At 37.0% G+C, this 15,666-nt stretch overlaps 1 protein-coding gene across 13 annotated transcripts in view; it reads left to right on the top strand.

The window, feature by feature from the left end:
• Positions 1–14,311, top strand: part of wupA (wings up A) — a 53,757-nt gene extending 39,446 nt beyond the window's left edge. For 11 of the 13 annotated variants that reach the window (XM_070097488.1, XM_053790048.1, XM_053790049.2 and 8 more), the window contains 5 exons: positions 546–687; positions 2,102–2,146; positions 7,554–7,577; positions 12,090–12,120; positions 13,717–14,311. In XM_070097488.1, coding sequence (XP_069953589.1) covers positions 546–687; positions 2,102–2,146; positions 7,554–7,577; positions 12,090–12,120; positions 13,717–13,727 — 253 coding nt within the window. In that variant the 3' untranslated portion in view covers positions 13,728–14,311. The remainder of the gene's footprint in view (positions 1–545; positions 688–2,101; positions 2,147–7,553; positions 7,578–12,089; positions 12,121–13,716) is intronic. The other 2 variants (XM_070097486.1, XM_070097487.1) reach the window with 2 other exon arrangements.
• Positions 14,312–15,666: the final 1,355 nt, after the last annotated feature.

Raw genomic sequence — 15,666 nt, 5'->3', positions numbered from 1 at the left:
GTTGGTATTTGAGGGTTTATTGGGCAGAACAATACTTAAGATTTATAATAAAATTAAAACCCCCAACAATTTGGCCAGAAGGATTATTAGTACGTATTTTGTTTGGCGCTTGAAGATCATAATCTAGATTTAATTCATAAGTAGGGTCAGATCCAAATTGCTGAACATTTTCATTACATACAGTTATAGTTTGCTTTGCAGTATTCGATCATGGATTTGATGTTCAGCCATTTCACATAGGCCGACTTCTCTGGGTTTTGATCACTTCATGTAAGGTGCTTTGATGCTCGTGAAAGGCTTTTCATCTTCCTGGATTAAACCTCATTGCCTCCGAATCCCAGGGATTGAGAGATTTAGCATTTCCCAAGGAGTATAATAATTTGGATCTTGATCAAGCTAGTCTTCCATTACTACGCTACACTACACAACCTTACACCTCTTACAGTTTCATCACTTTCCACTTTCGCTTATTTTACTCTTATCACATTTTCCTTTGCTTCTGGGCCTTGTGACTTATTTGTCTCACTCTCTCTCAACCACCCAAGCATCAAGCCTACTCTAAAGAAGGTCTCCAAGTATGAGAACAAGTTCGCCAAGCTGCAGAAGAAGGCTGCCGAGTTCAACTTCAGAAATCAGCTCAAGACTGTGAAGAAGAAGGAGTTTGAGCTTGAAGATGATAAGGGCGCGGTGAGTACAACTTTGGCAATAACCATAACAACGGTGACAGTTTCAAACTTTAATGTTTCATAAGTTCTGAATACTTCTTGTGCGAACTTACTGAAATATCTTGTATTGCTTATGTGTTTGAGATAAATTGTTCCATGGTTTTTTATATAGAAAATGGGTTATAATTTTATTTAGGAAACCTTCCTGTTGGAATTCTCGATAAGATTCAGGTGTCTTCCTGCTTATATACAATTTAATATATTTGTATATTTTGTTCAGATATGTTCAGTATGTCAGTGAAATGTTTCTTGATAGTAGTGTCAATGTTTTAATTTACATTGTTTTAGTTTTTTATTTAATTTTATTTGCATTTTTGGTAAGGAAAATAATAGCAGGCGGACGGACAGTTGAATCTAAGTAATCCCTCCCTTGATAATACTTCAAAATGCAGTAATAATAAAGAGAATATTTAGTACCAAAGGGTGGAATAAGACAATGCCCTTCATACCCCAACCAAAAAAAATGAAACTAAATCAACAACCTCTTCCTATCCACAATGGGTCAAACCACACCCCATTAAATCCCTGCTTATATATGCTCTTGATTTTTGTTTTTGATCAATGAGTTCTCACAGAAAAATGAACAATGAACTGCTTGAATTTTTTTTTACAGCATTTTAAAGGTTTTCCTGGATGTGGTTACGACCTCAACTTTCGCGTGGCGATAATTATACAAACCAAAATCGAAAAAGTCGCAACAAGAAAACAGTCCTATAACCACCCTCTTTGATGGTTAGACTAAATAGAAGGGCACTGGGCCGTTACTTTACAAAAGCGTGGACTTTTTAAGTCAAATTGAGTTTTATTTTTTGAACGAGATGTAGGCCTACGCAATTTTTTTCCAGCGTTAGGCACTGCCTATAAACAGTTAAGAATGTAAACGTGTGACAGGGACCAGCTGCCCGATTTGACACCGTACATAAGCAAATATAAATTTAAAAGAACGTAATTACAAAAAAATCATTATATTATTTTCTCTTTATTCCCTATAAATATCTCTCAAACTCATATGCGTAATTGAGTTTGAGAGAATGGAGCCCTATATAATAATGCATACATAATACTATCACGCAGTCTGCCAAAATGTATTGCGTTTTTTTATTGATTTTTGTCACGGGGTTTCGCCTTTTTTTTAGATATTTGTTTAATGTACTTCTGTAAAAAATATAGTCCGTCCCATTTTTGTCACAACTTTTGTTTATGTTTTGTCTGGGTAATGTAGTCGGTTCCAATGTTTCCTGTTTTTTGTTTTTGAAGTGAGTGATATTCATTCTGTTCTTGTTGTATTTGTCTGTTCGAGAGCAGCGTCTGTTTGTTTTTTGTTTTTCTGTGTGGAAGCGCTGCAGATTCATGACGATATTCTCTCTGTGGCACAGACAAAGCCTGACTGGGCAGCCGGCGGGCCAGGAGCCACTAAGAAGGTAAACAGAGTGCTAAGAACCCCCGCGGATTACACACAACACTTACTACTTACAAACTCATTCTCTCTCCATATATATTATATATATATATATATATATATATATATATATATATATATATACATATATATATATATATATATATATATATACATATATATATATACATATATATATATATATAAATATATATATATACATATAAATATATATATATACATATAAATATATATATATATATATTACATCCTCCATGTATACAGAACACTTTCCACTTACTGCATACAGGCATCCTGTGTATACAAAACTCCATGCATGCAAAAATTTTCACTTTTCACCTACATTGTCAGTATATACATTCTTCATAGAAAGTACACTGTATTTGCATACTTCATGCGTACAATGCCCTTCACTTTGCATTTATACACTCCATATATACATCCTAAAAGTTTACAAGACACCTTTTGTTTATGCAATTTATACATACATCATTCATGAATACAAGACACTGCATTTACATAGCCTATACACACAGCCTTACCTATATGCTTCATACATACAAGACACTGCATTTACATACTCCATACAGACGTCCTCCATATCAAGACATATATGAACCTAGTACATGATAGCGCGCTTGCATTATTATTATTATTATCATCATACGAAAGCGTTAAACATGCATAAATAACAAAAAGGCACATGCATGGTTCACAACGCCTGGGAAATGGGAGGCAATTATTTTGATGAGGAAAAAAATCGAAGGGGAGTTTTAACATCTTGGATAATTAAACAACCCCTTGTCAGCATCAAAGCACCTTCCCTTTTTTACAGTTAGTGTATATTATTTAAGAATTTATAATAATTGCAAGTGCACTATCGTGTAAAATAAATGCAACTCACTCCAAAAACTCTATCAATGCATTTCTTATAACCTTCCATATTATAAACTCTTCATTTTTACCTTAGTACCCTACATCCTTCAGTAAATATATTCACATGTATTATACATATCATTATACTCCAAAGCACATCCACGGCCTATCCTGCACCCTCAACTGTCCATAACTGACTTTTTCCTTCATCTAAGACGAGGTCAGGAAAGGTCAACAGTATGGCAATGGCCTTGTTATAATACCTCAACATTCAGGGTCACATCAGTCCTACACAGCTCAGAATATTAAGTCAGCTTGTTGTGATTAATCAGTAGTGTAGATCTTGGCTATTAACATTAAATTTAGCATAAATAATTTGCTTTGTGAGTAGTTTAATTGTAATTAAACCTCATTGATAGTAAATTTTGGGTTATCTTTGGGGGGAAAATGGGATAAGTGGGTCCAGAACAAGTTAACTGTTTTGGAAGCATGAATTGATGAGCTGGCCCTTGTGAACCAAAGTTGAGCTAAACCCACCATTCTCATCTCTTATCTAAGACCAGCCTTATAACAGTAGGACATTTAAGGACGAGAATGAGGGAAAAATTCCTGATGAACCCAATGACATTATAGAAAACGATAAATCATAATTTTGTTTTGTAGAACTTTTTCTTATCAGATGTGTTTGAAAGAGAAATCGGGATCAAGTTGCAAAGGGAAATATTTTTGTAAGGAGTAATGGGGATTCGAACCATCGATGTCCCAGACGCAGGGCTAAGAGTACTATTAACTAGGGGTATTTCTAAGTCACGGATTTGTTAAGGATTATACTATGCTTAAATCTCATTTTTACAAAAGGCCGTGATTTGGGCCACAGCTCACAAATATAATAATAAGTTGTACTGGTTACGGAGTACGTTTGACACTTGATCAGCAGTAACTACGGTGCCTTGCATCTAGGAGATCGCCAGTTCAAATTCCCAGTACTTTACATGAACGTTTAACGACATTGTGGAATCTTATTTCAAGGGAATTAATCATTATGAGAAATTAACGTATAGATATCCTAACCACTGGCACCTGCTGCCTCTGTCATAGTGTAAATGAGAACTTTTGCTAAAACAATGTTAAAATGTGTTCAACAAAATGTTTTCCCTTACCTCATCCTTGAGAAACCTACCACATAAGACACCTCACAACAGCCACAGCCACACCACACAGCACAAAGACTCTCCGGGCGCGGACGTACAAAGGCTGGAACGTCCACCAGAGCCCTGCTTTCAAACGCAACTTATACCGGCTACTAATTGGCCCCGTAGTGCCTTTTAACCAGTCTTCGGTGGCTCGTGCAGTCGGTAGATGTGCTCCAAGTATGTAGCCTACATGTCGGTACATCTACCCCATCAACTGCAGCAGTACCTAGTCATCCGACCCATGAGATGGATATCTGCTTCGGGCCACCTTCGATCCCTGCGTCAAGTCGATCATCCTCTGCTTGTTCTTACATCTTTGCCGCTTCTACTAATTTTTAATCTTTGTTGAAATAAACAAATACGCATATTCATATTTTAGTATGGTTTTAAAGTAGTAATTCACATAAATCCGTTCTGACCAACACAGCAGAAAATTAATAGCTTGTCTTTGTTTTGTGATGTCCATCAAACCAACTTCTAAAGCCTTGAGACAGAAGCGAACACAATCGTCGGAATAGTTAGAATATTAGATTAGAATGTATACACGAGCTTCTAGAAGCTCTAGTTGTAACTGCATGAATATCTGAAACATTAGTTCTCTAGGTATATTTCTAGGTTTACCAGCATGCAAAATAATTGCTTTCATATGAGTTAGGCTTTCTTAGCATAAACATCTCTTGGTGGCTATACTCACATGCATATATAAGCTTCTCCTCCCAAACCTGCATATATATGTCTTAGAATAAACATTTTTTTCTTTGCGCATGAGTACAACTACATAATAACTGTAATAGTATTATTATGTTTAGTTAAGGAAGGGGGAATTTTCTTCGCTTGCTACCCTAGCAAGTGAATTATTTTATATATATATATATATATTCTAGTATTTAGGTTACAGTATTAGGATAGATATATGCTAGATCATTAAGGCTTAGAAAATCTTTCCAGTAAAATATAGAAAAAATTAAGTAAAACTGACAATTGTGCCAGAAAAAAAACATACAAAAAATATGGGTTTTATCATTATTTATGAGATAGTTATACAGTTAAAAATTGCATTGAAACTAAAGGATTTAGCTTTAGGAATCATATTATTTAGACTCCAGTCACGACACTATTCCCTCGTACAGTATATGACAAACTTGGTGAAAATAGCACCTGGGTAACACAATGGGCTCCTTATCAATGTCATCAGTATTGCCTAATGAACCTTATTAGCTGTTACCCTAGGGTCGTTTTTTGCTGATTGTGTCATATATATTTGTCTTGTTCTTGTCAGTGTTCTTGTCAACTCGTGAGACACTTTCGTAAGGGTCCAGGCTCGGGGCTGGTCAATTTCGGATTTTTTTTTTTTAATCCAATTTAGGCTGCCCCATGCCGAAATTTCGCTCGATTTTTGTAAACGAGTTTTTTTTACATTTTTTAAATATAATACAAATTATCTACTTTTTCATGATTATGTATATATTATATATATATATATATATATATATATATATATATATATATATATATATATATATATATATATATATATATATATATATATATATATATATATATATATATATATATATATATATATATATATATAATCAGCCTTTTTGTATGAAATTAGCATGTAATTTTTTCCATTTTACAGTTGGATAGACCACACAGAAGTGGCAGGATTTCCAATTATATATATATATATATATATATATATATATATATATATATATATATATATATATATATTAAAGTGTTCATTTTTGGTCCCCTTACCCCTGCCCCAACCAGCCCCCTGTCTGTGATCCTATCAAACACTCCTCAGTGCTATCACTCACTGTGCACAAGCTCCCACTGAATAAAAATAAAAAATAAAACCAATAGTCAGTTTGATCAGTGTCTTGCTAACGTTACTGTGACCAGCTGAAGAGTCCCCTAGCCAAGGAAAAACAGTGACATATAGTTATCCAGATTCTTAGATAGGTTACGTAAATTAATTTGTTATTTTACGTAAATTTTAGCAGTGTTAGGCTCGGTTGTTTTGTTAGCTTTGGTGCAAAATGAAAAAGGTCATATAAAAATGGCATAAGTATATTTAGCTGCTTTCCTTAGAGGGCTAATCTTCAGATGACCACATTAATGTGTTTGCAACCTCAAAACTTCTCGTTAGTGTTACTAGCTCAACTACTCTCGTGTGGGATAATTTGACTTGGTGCTTTAATAAATCTAAGGCAGTTTATTATTATTATTTTTTAAAACGTTCCATCCTTTTGAGTTTATCATTTAATATTCTGTCATGTCGACGTTTCCTGAGCTGGGAGAAAAATGCATTACCACCATCTTTAAGCCAAAAAATATCTCTACATAAATAAACACTATTTTTTTTATCTTAAATAAATACCTAAATAAACATAGTTAAAGTGATAAGTAATAACGCTATCAAGAATACGCTTATAACTATTTAAAGACCTCAAAATTAAATTCCACCTAGGAAAGTCGACGGTTTGACAGTGCTGGTGACCAGTTTGGTGACTCATATTTTTTGTTGACTAGGCTAACGATTCACTAATAATAATCTGTTACCTGCATCCACTTGAGCGACCCGGAATTCAATTTTATTTTTTTTATTTTATTTTTTGCAGTAACGGACAAGTTAGTTACATTCAAGAAACTTTTCATATATTATTTTTGCTTTGGTAGATCAGTGCTCTTTCCTTTGTGCAAATATTTATCATACAGTGAACAGCAGCAAATAATCTATGGTTAGAGTCAAATTTTTTTGTGCACACCATTAGCTCTAGTCTTACGCTATCCACAGTTGTGCAGATATTTTTCATTTAAGTTTATCCTTAATTGCATAAATAAAAAAAATATTTACACTTAATTTCAGTATCTTTCGTATTTGACACAGTGACATTGAACAACTTTCGGTAAACAGAGCGATTATTCTCTGCGGCTATTCAGTGCACCAGATGGATTGAGCAGATTTTTATAATTTCACTTCTCGGGTTAGTTATGCACACACAAGCGGTAGTTAGGAGTGGAGGTCCTCATCTTCTGGAGCAGGGCAATGTGCAGTGGCTGGAAATACGTCAGGTGTTGTAAGTTAACTGGATCGTCCGTATTCTGGAAGAGCACTCCTGAGAAACATAAGGACCTCCAAAAGTCAGTCGAAAGACCCCTTGAATTTAGAGAAAGCTCCTTCTGTCGCAAGATAGATCCAGTTATCGCAAATAAGATATATATGCTTTTTACTAACCTGTTTCTAAGTGCTGTTCCAGAATTTGGACGTGTGTTTGTGTACAGATGTTGCCAATAACACTTGTTTTTTTCCCTCTCTCCCTCTTCCAGGAAGGGGAAGAGGGCGAGGCTCCGGTAAGTGCTTCTCTGGTGAGGTCTATAAACACTTGAGCGAGTCATACCCTCTAATTAACTACCTATTGCATCAGTCAAATGTCCTATTGAATCAGTCAAATGTTAAACAATGGAAAAACTAGTCATAAAATCAAATTGTTGTACCTTTATAATATATATATATATATATATATATATATATATATATATATATATATATATATATATATCTATATATATATAGCAGAATGTAAGTGTGGTGGAGGTACGTGAGGCATTACGTAGAATGAAAGGGGGTAAAGCAGCTGGAACTGATGGGATCATGACAGAAATGTTAAAAGCAGGGGGGGATATAGTGTTGGAGTGGTTGGTACTTTTGTTTAATAAATGTATGAAAGAGGGGAAGGTACCTAGGGATTGGCGGAGAGCATGTATAGTCCCTTTATATAAAGGGAAAGGGGACAAAAGAGATTGTAAAAATTATAGAGGAATAAGTTTACTGAGTATACCAGGAAAAGTATACGGTAGGGTTATAATTGAAAGAATTAGAGGTAAGACAGAATGTAGAATTGCGGATGAGCAAGGAGGCTTCAGAGTGGGTAGGGGATGTGTAGATCAAGTGTTTAGTAACATCGAAGCATATATGTGAACAGTATTTAGATAAAGGTAGGGAAGTTTTTATTGCATTTATGGATTTAGAAAAGGCATATGATAGAGTGGATAGAGGAGCAATGTGGCAGATGTTGCAAGTTTATGGAATAGGTGGTAAGTTACTAAATGCTGTAAAGAGCTTTTATGAGGATAGTGAGGCTCAGGTTAGGGTGTGTAGAAGAGAGGGAGAATACTTCCCGGTAAAAGTAGGTCTTAGACAGGGATGTGTAATGTCACCATGGTTGTTTAATATATTTATAGATGGGGTTGTAAAAGAAGTAAATGCTAGGGTGTTTGGGAGAGGGGTGGGATTAAATTATGGGGAATCAAATTCAAAATGGGAATTGACACAGTTACTTTTTGCTGATGATACTGTGCTTATGGGAGATTCTAAAGAAAAATTGCAAAGGTTAGTGGATGAGTTTGAGAATGTGTGTAAAGGTAGAAAGTTGAAAGTGAACATAGAAAAGAGTAAGGTGATGAGGGTATCAAATGATTTAGATAAAGAAAAATTGGATATCAAATTGGGGAGGAGTAGTATGGAAGAAGTGAATGTTTTCAGATACTTGGGAGTTGACGTGTCGGCGGATGGATTTATGAAGGATGAGGTTAATCATAGAATTGATGAGGGAAAAAAGGTGAGTGGTGCGTTGAGGTATATGTGGAGTCAAAAAACGTTATCTATGGAGGCAAAGAAGGGAATGTCTGAAAGTATAGTAGTACCAACACTCTTATATGGATGTGAAGCTTGGGTGGTAAATGCAGCAGCGAGGAGACGGTTGGAGGCAGTGGAGATGTCCTGTCTAAGGGCAATGTGTGGTGTAAATATTATGCAGAAAATTCGGAGTGTGGAAATTAGGAGGTGTGGAGTTAATAAAAGCATTAGTCAGAGGGCAGAAGAGGGGTTGTTGAGGTGGTTTGGTCATTTAGAGAGAATGGATCAAAGTAGAATGACATGGAAAGCATATAAATCTATAGGGGAAGGAAAGAGGGGTAGGGGTCGTCCTCGAAAGGGTTGGAAAGAGGGGGTAAAGGAGGTTTTGTGGGCGAGGGGCTTGGACTTCCAGCAAGCGTGCATGAGCGTGTTAGATAGGAGTGAATGGAGACGAATGATACTTGGGACCTGACGATCTGTTGGAGTGTGAGCAGGGTAATATTTAGTGAAGGGATTCAGGGAAACCGGTTATTTTCATATAGTCGGACTTGAGTCCTGGAAATGGGAAGTACAATGCCTGCACTTTAAAGGAGGGGTTTGGGATATTGGCAGTTTGGAGGGATGTGTTGTGTATCTTTATACGTATATGCTTCTAAACTGTTGTATTCTGGGCACCTCTGCAAAAGCAGTGATAATGTGTGAGTGTGGTGAAAGTGTTGAATGATGATGAAAGTATTTTCTTTTTGGGGATTTTCTTTCTTTTTTGGGTCACCCTGCCTCGGTGGAAGACGACCAACTTGTTGAAAAAAAAAATATATATATACATACATATATATATAAAATATATATATATATATATATATATATATATATATATATATATATATATATATATATATATATATATATATATATTGCAAACAATCGCAGACAGGCAATCTTAACTATGCAAGACAAGTCACCGGGGGTGGAAATCTTTAGCTCAACTACTTTCACGCTTCTCAGTGCGTCATCAGGAGCTATGCATGTTGCTAGGCTGCAACTGAAGGAGTGAGAGGGAAATTTTCTCAGAATAGCGCATACGAGTCTGTCACCTGCTGCTGGCTCTCTCGGCAGCTCTCCCAGCAGCAGGTGACAGACCCGCACTGAGCTATTCTGAGAAAACCTCCCCTCACTCTTTCAGTTCCAGCCTTGCAACATGCATAGCCCCTGATGACGCACTGAGAAGTGTGAAAGTACTTGAGCTAAAGATTTCCACCCCCGGTGGCTTGTCTTACATATATATATATATATATATATATATATATATATATATATATATATATATATATATATATATATATATATATATATATATATATATATATATATATATATATATATATATATATATATATATATATATATATATATATATATATATATATATATATATATACATACGTATATATATATATATATATATATATATATATATATATATATATATATATGCATATATATACATATATATATACATACATATACATACATATACATACATATACATACACACACACACACACACACACACACACACACACACACACACACACACACACACACACACACACACACACACACTTAAATATGCCGAGCCTGATTAGTTTCAAATTCTATTATGCGCCCCCATATCCATCCTGTGAGGGGGTGATTAAAAAAAGATTACAAACACAGTTTGTATAAATGGACTTAGCCCTAAAGGTGGTTTATGAGAAAGTAGTTCATTAAGTAGGGTTTGACTCAACTTATATGACCTGTGCCGTTGTCCCATGTTCAATATTAATGTCACGTTAACTCTCCCGCAGTTCATGTCCTGCTAAGGTGGGTTAACGTGACATCAGTTTTATCACTTATTTTTCACTCTTACGGTTTATTTTTCACTTAAGGAGAATGGTTTATTGTTTATATTTTGCTAGTACAAATCATTCCTTTATCCTGTAGTGGTATTACGAAGGCAACAGCCGAATGAGTAGACTAAGGAGAGTCGTAGAGGCTATATTGATTTTATCAGTGCATTGATGCCATGCGAGCGAGAATTCTCATATTGCTCTGCATTTAAGCTTGCTTTAATATTAAAATACCTGATTATTTTCCATCTTGTAAATATTTTAATTAAAAATATTACAAGTTGATTCGTCAAGAACTAAGCAAGTAAAAAATAATATGCTACTTGAATTTGCATGTATTTTTAGTTGAACGTTGAAGTTGACCACAGATTGGCAGTTCTTTCATTTACGAATTTTGTTTTGAATTTGCTATTGACTTATAAAATACTCTCAAACTGTGAGTCCGTAGTTAGTATGTATCCCATCCCCGTAATAAATTTGATATACTATTGCCAAATTATTTTCGAGTAAGAATGACAATTTATAGAAGTTGTGCGATCATCCCTTTTTTGACTATGGATTATTACTTTAGAAAAAAACGTACCTCAGAGATCTGAATAAAGGGTTAAGACTGTGTTCAGTTCCCTGCCAATATACCTTATAAGAGTTTAGCCAAGCTTTAACTTTCTTTATAGTAAAAAAAAGAAAACTTAGCGAAGACTCGGAAAACTAATTTGCCTTAAGTTCCTTCCTTGATCTCCCCAGAGGCAGACTCGACGACGCTCCTCTGAATCTGATAAAACATTTTTTCGAGATTCACAAATTTTCATACAATCCAAATTTCTCCTTGAATAAAATCTTGGATAAATATTTTTTTTTTCTAATTGGCTTTGTTTTCGCCATAGTGTTTAGTTGTCTAGCAGTTACGTAGCTTTCAAATAACCTTCATCAAACGAAACCTAGAAGTCTGTCACATTGACGGGACGGGGGAAAACAGATTTGCTACGCTTTCTACTTCAGATATTTAATTATTTTTGAAGTGGAATTGCGAATTAAGAGAGACTAGCCAACAGGGTAAATCTTGCATGGTTGATTATACAAGCTTACCTCGTATATAAGGAAATGCGTGTATTAATCAGCCAGGTCGGAAGTGAATTGATGCTGGCCAAGTCCTTAATCCAACATTAGAGACAGCAGGTTGTGTAGAGCAATTGTTGTACTCCAGAGGCGAGTTTTATGCATCTCTTGAAGTCCTCAGTAGTTACAACAATGAACATCCTGTTGCCTGTAGATGGCAAGGCTCTCCCCCGTCCCTTTGTATGATGTTAGCATTACTAATAAATGATCTCTATCCCACAGACGGAGGGTGACGCCCCCCCTGCAGAGGAAGGTGAGTGAGTGTTAGTCTGTGTTGACCCTTGTCCTTACATATTTACTGCAGCTCGAGCACGTCGTCTGGTCACGGGAAGAAGGGAGTTTGTGGGACAGGAATTAAAAACTCAAGACGACGTGCTCCTGTCACATACTCTAAGTAGCGGCCACAGGGAGAAGTGCTGGGTACTCTGCCCTTCCCTGGTGGCCGCTCCCAAATTCTCCCCCGGGGAGCTAATCGCTTCTCTTACAGGCTAACATTTATCACACATTTATTTCTCTTTTTTTTTTTTTTGTCTTGGTTTACTGTTTTGTAGAGTTACTGTCCGTCCGTGTGCTTGTCAGTCTTTTGTTGTAGTATATTATTATTTCTGCTGAAGAGCTTTGTAATAATGCAGCCGTTCTTCTCCCATCACTAACTTGACACTAACAGGTGGTGAGAGCGCCCCACCAGAAGGCGCGCCAGCTGAGGGAGCCCCGGAGGGTGCGCAAACTGAGGAAGCCCCTGCAGAGGGCGCGCAATCTGAGGGAGCCCCGGCAGAGGACGCTCATGCAGAGGGTGCCACTGAGGCTCCTCCGGAGGGGGGGGCCCCAGTGGAGGAGGCCCCTGCAGAGCTCCCGGCGGACTCTCCCTCGGAGGCCACCCCTGCTGAGGGTGAGGCCCCTCCACCTGAAGAAGGTGATGCCCCGCCTGCCGAGGAAGGTAAAGTGTCCTCATCACTCACGTCTACACGCCGCCTAGACGACGCCCACGATGGTCTCCACGCCCACAACACAGGCGCTTCCACCCACTCACACCCCCAATTCTCAGTGTTCTAAACTCCTTACCTTTGGCTCAAGTTTTATATAGCAATGTCTAACCGTTATTTATATTTATTGCATAATCTAACGTAACCTAATAAATTTATTGTTTAATGGCAATGTTGTTAAATGTTACATTAATGTTCTCCGATAGTTTTCAGTAATTTAACTTTATTTTTTAATTAAATTAATGTTCCAGTAACACCATGAAACAATTCCGGTTCAATGTTTTAATTTTCTTAGTGGGGAAAAATTGGGTTCCTGCCATCCTGCAGTTCAGCATCTCACATCCTGACATTATTCACATCATATTGTACAACATAAATATTTAGCCTTTGCAACTTCTCAGTTCACATAAAAAAAAAAACAGTTTGAAATAAAAGAAAAATTTAAACAACTATTTCTCACACATGACAAAAACTAGCACGCTAAAACAAAATAAGTAAATGGTACTCGCAAACCATTAAATCATTAGTTTAAGACATACACATTACGTCATTCTTAATTAAATCAGTCAGAACTCTCATCCTCCACGAAAACAACCGTGATTCGTAACATCAAAACTAGAGAAAATATACAATCAATATATATAACCGTTATGACACATTCACCATCAAAGCAACACTCGGTCAACACTACTTCATATATCAACCAACATCAAAACTACTAAAAATGACAATCAAAACATAACTCACTATGAAAACCACGACTTAAATCACCACCATTGAATCAACACACTTTAATACCAAGAAAACACGGGTGTGAGTACAACAGCCATCCTTCTAACTCCTGCTTTACTGTCTACCCCTAACAGTGGCTGCGTAAGGCGACTAGGCATCTGCCATCAATAGAAGCAGCAGCAGGAAAAATAGATGGAGGAGAGGAAGGTGTGTTCGTCTCGTTTTGTCATCTTCTGTGGACCCTCGTGTCAATCGTTTCTCTTCGTGTCCTGCCACAGTGTCTTTTTTCATCTTTTAATCTAAGCTATGGAAATGAATGCCAGCATTTGTCTACTTATGACAAGTCTCTAGTCAACCAAGCCAATGTGTCGAACTGGACGAAAATTACTAAAAGCAAAGAGGAATCGATTACGAACAGGAAGGTATTAATGATAAACAAAAAGGAAACAGAAAACAAAGAAGCATTACTTAAAAACGATGAAATATTAGTTGTAAACAAGAGGGCATCAACTATAAATAAGAAAGAATCGAATATAAAGAATAAAGCATCGGCATTTAACAAAAGAGCATCGGCTATCAACAAGAGAGCAACAACTGCGATGAGTCACTGGTGCTGTCAAACAAGTCCGTGTGATTTACCTTTTATATTCTTCGAGTTGAAAGCTTCGTGGACTGACTGTGAACAACTACATCAATGCTTTAATATCTATAATAAATTTGTATTATTGATGTCTGCCTTTTTTCCCTACACTCCCGTAAAGAATATCTTCAAGCCGTTCTTTTCTCTCAGTGCATAATTGGCAATTAGTGTAACTCCGGTTACCATGGGGTAAGTGGCGGGTTTACCAGTAAATCAACCCGACTAGTGTTGCCTGTCCAGATTGACTTATGCTATGCCGTACTTACACCTTTATATCATCTGAACTTCAAAACCAAGTATCTGGCACTCTTACCCTCGTGACGTTCCTCAGATCTGATCTCTCCTGCCACGCGCATCCCCATCGGGTCTTTTTTTTCTCTTGTACATTAAGTACTTCATTACCTGTAAAATGAACCACTCTTGATTATTCTCATTGTTTTCCTAAGATGTACGGGTAAACTTGCGAGGTATTTATGTTCTTTGATTTTTGCAAACTATTCAGCTATTCCTCACCAGCATCAGGGAAGATTGTTTGATGCCGGTGAGGGGCTCTTGATCTAAGAAACTTGACTTGTGCATACCTTTCTTTGAGCAAACCTGAATGCCTCCTATTCCCCCCAGGCGCTGTATGACCCCTATGGGTTTAGCGTTTTAATACGAGTGTAATAATAAAATGAACAATGTTTCTTCACAGGCACCGGGAGGCAGGGTTCAGAGTCAGTTCTCCCTTGCCCTATAAACAGCGCCCCGATCCCTAAGGCTCAGCACTACCCCCGTGAATAAAATTAATAAAGGTACTGGCGTCGTTCTCCTTATTCACGTCTTGTATTATCTTGACACTACCTTACCAATATCATGTTTGACCACAGGTCCTGTTTGTACCTGAGACCATAGTAGTTAGTGCTATTTCACATCCTGAGTCTATCAAGCCACGCAATAAAATCCTACAAGTGACATAGCCAGAAGTGAGAAGTGTGTGCAGGCCTTTGTAACCCCAAGGGAGAACACCTGTGATGTCTCAGATTTTTCGGTTTGAGATTTTTACAATCAAAACTTAAGTGCTAAACTCTCAGTTTATGAAGGAATGGTGGTTGGTAACCTTCAAACCATATTCCTGATAAGAGAGACTAGCCTCTATGGTGGCCACATGTATGCTACCATGAGAAGTGACCTCGGATTTGAAATTATAGGGGTGGAGGCCTATATATAAACTCAGAAGCAGCTAAGGAGAGAGCTTCGCCAGGGTGCAGAGCTCTGGCCAGCCATATGGGTCACACAGCACTGAGGCCAGGAGATAGCTAAAGGCCATTATTATTATAATCATGGGAGAGCGCTAAACCCGTAGGATTATACAGCACCTGTGGGGGGGATGGAAGGCATTCAGGCTCAATTCAAGGAACTGGAACATAGATCCAATTCCCTAGATCAAGAGCCCCTCACCAAC

Source organism: Cherax quadricarinatus, chromosome 58 (assembly GCF_038502225.1).
Source record: "Cherax quadricarinatus isolate ZL_2023a chromosome 58, ASM3850222v1, whole genome shotgun sequence".
Classification (NCBI taxonomy): Eukaryota; Metazoa; Arthropoda; class Malacostraca; order Decapoda; family Parastacidae; genus Cherax; species Cherax quadricarinatus.
Note: the sequence above shows the minus strand (reverse complement) of the source record. Positions and strands in the feature narration are given on the sequence as shown.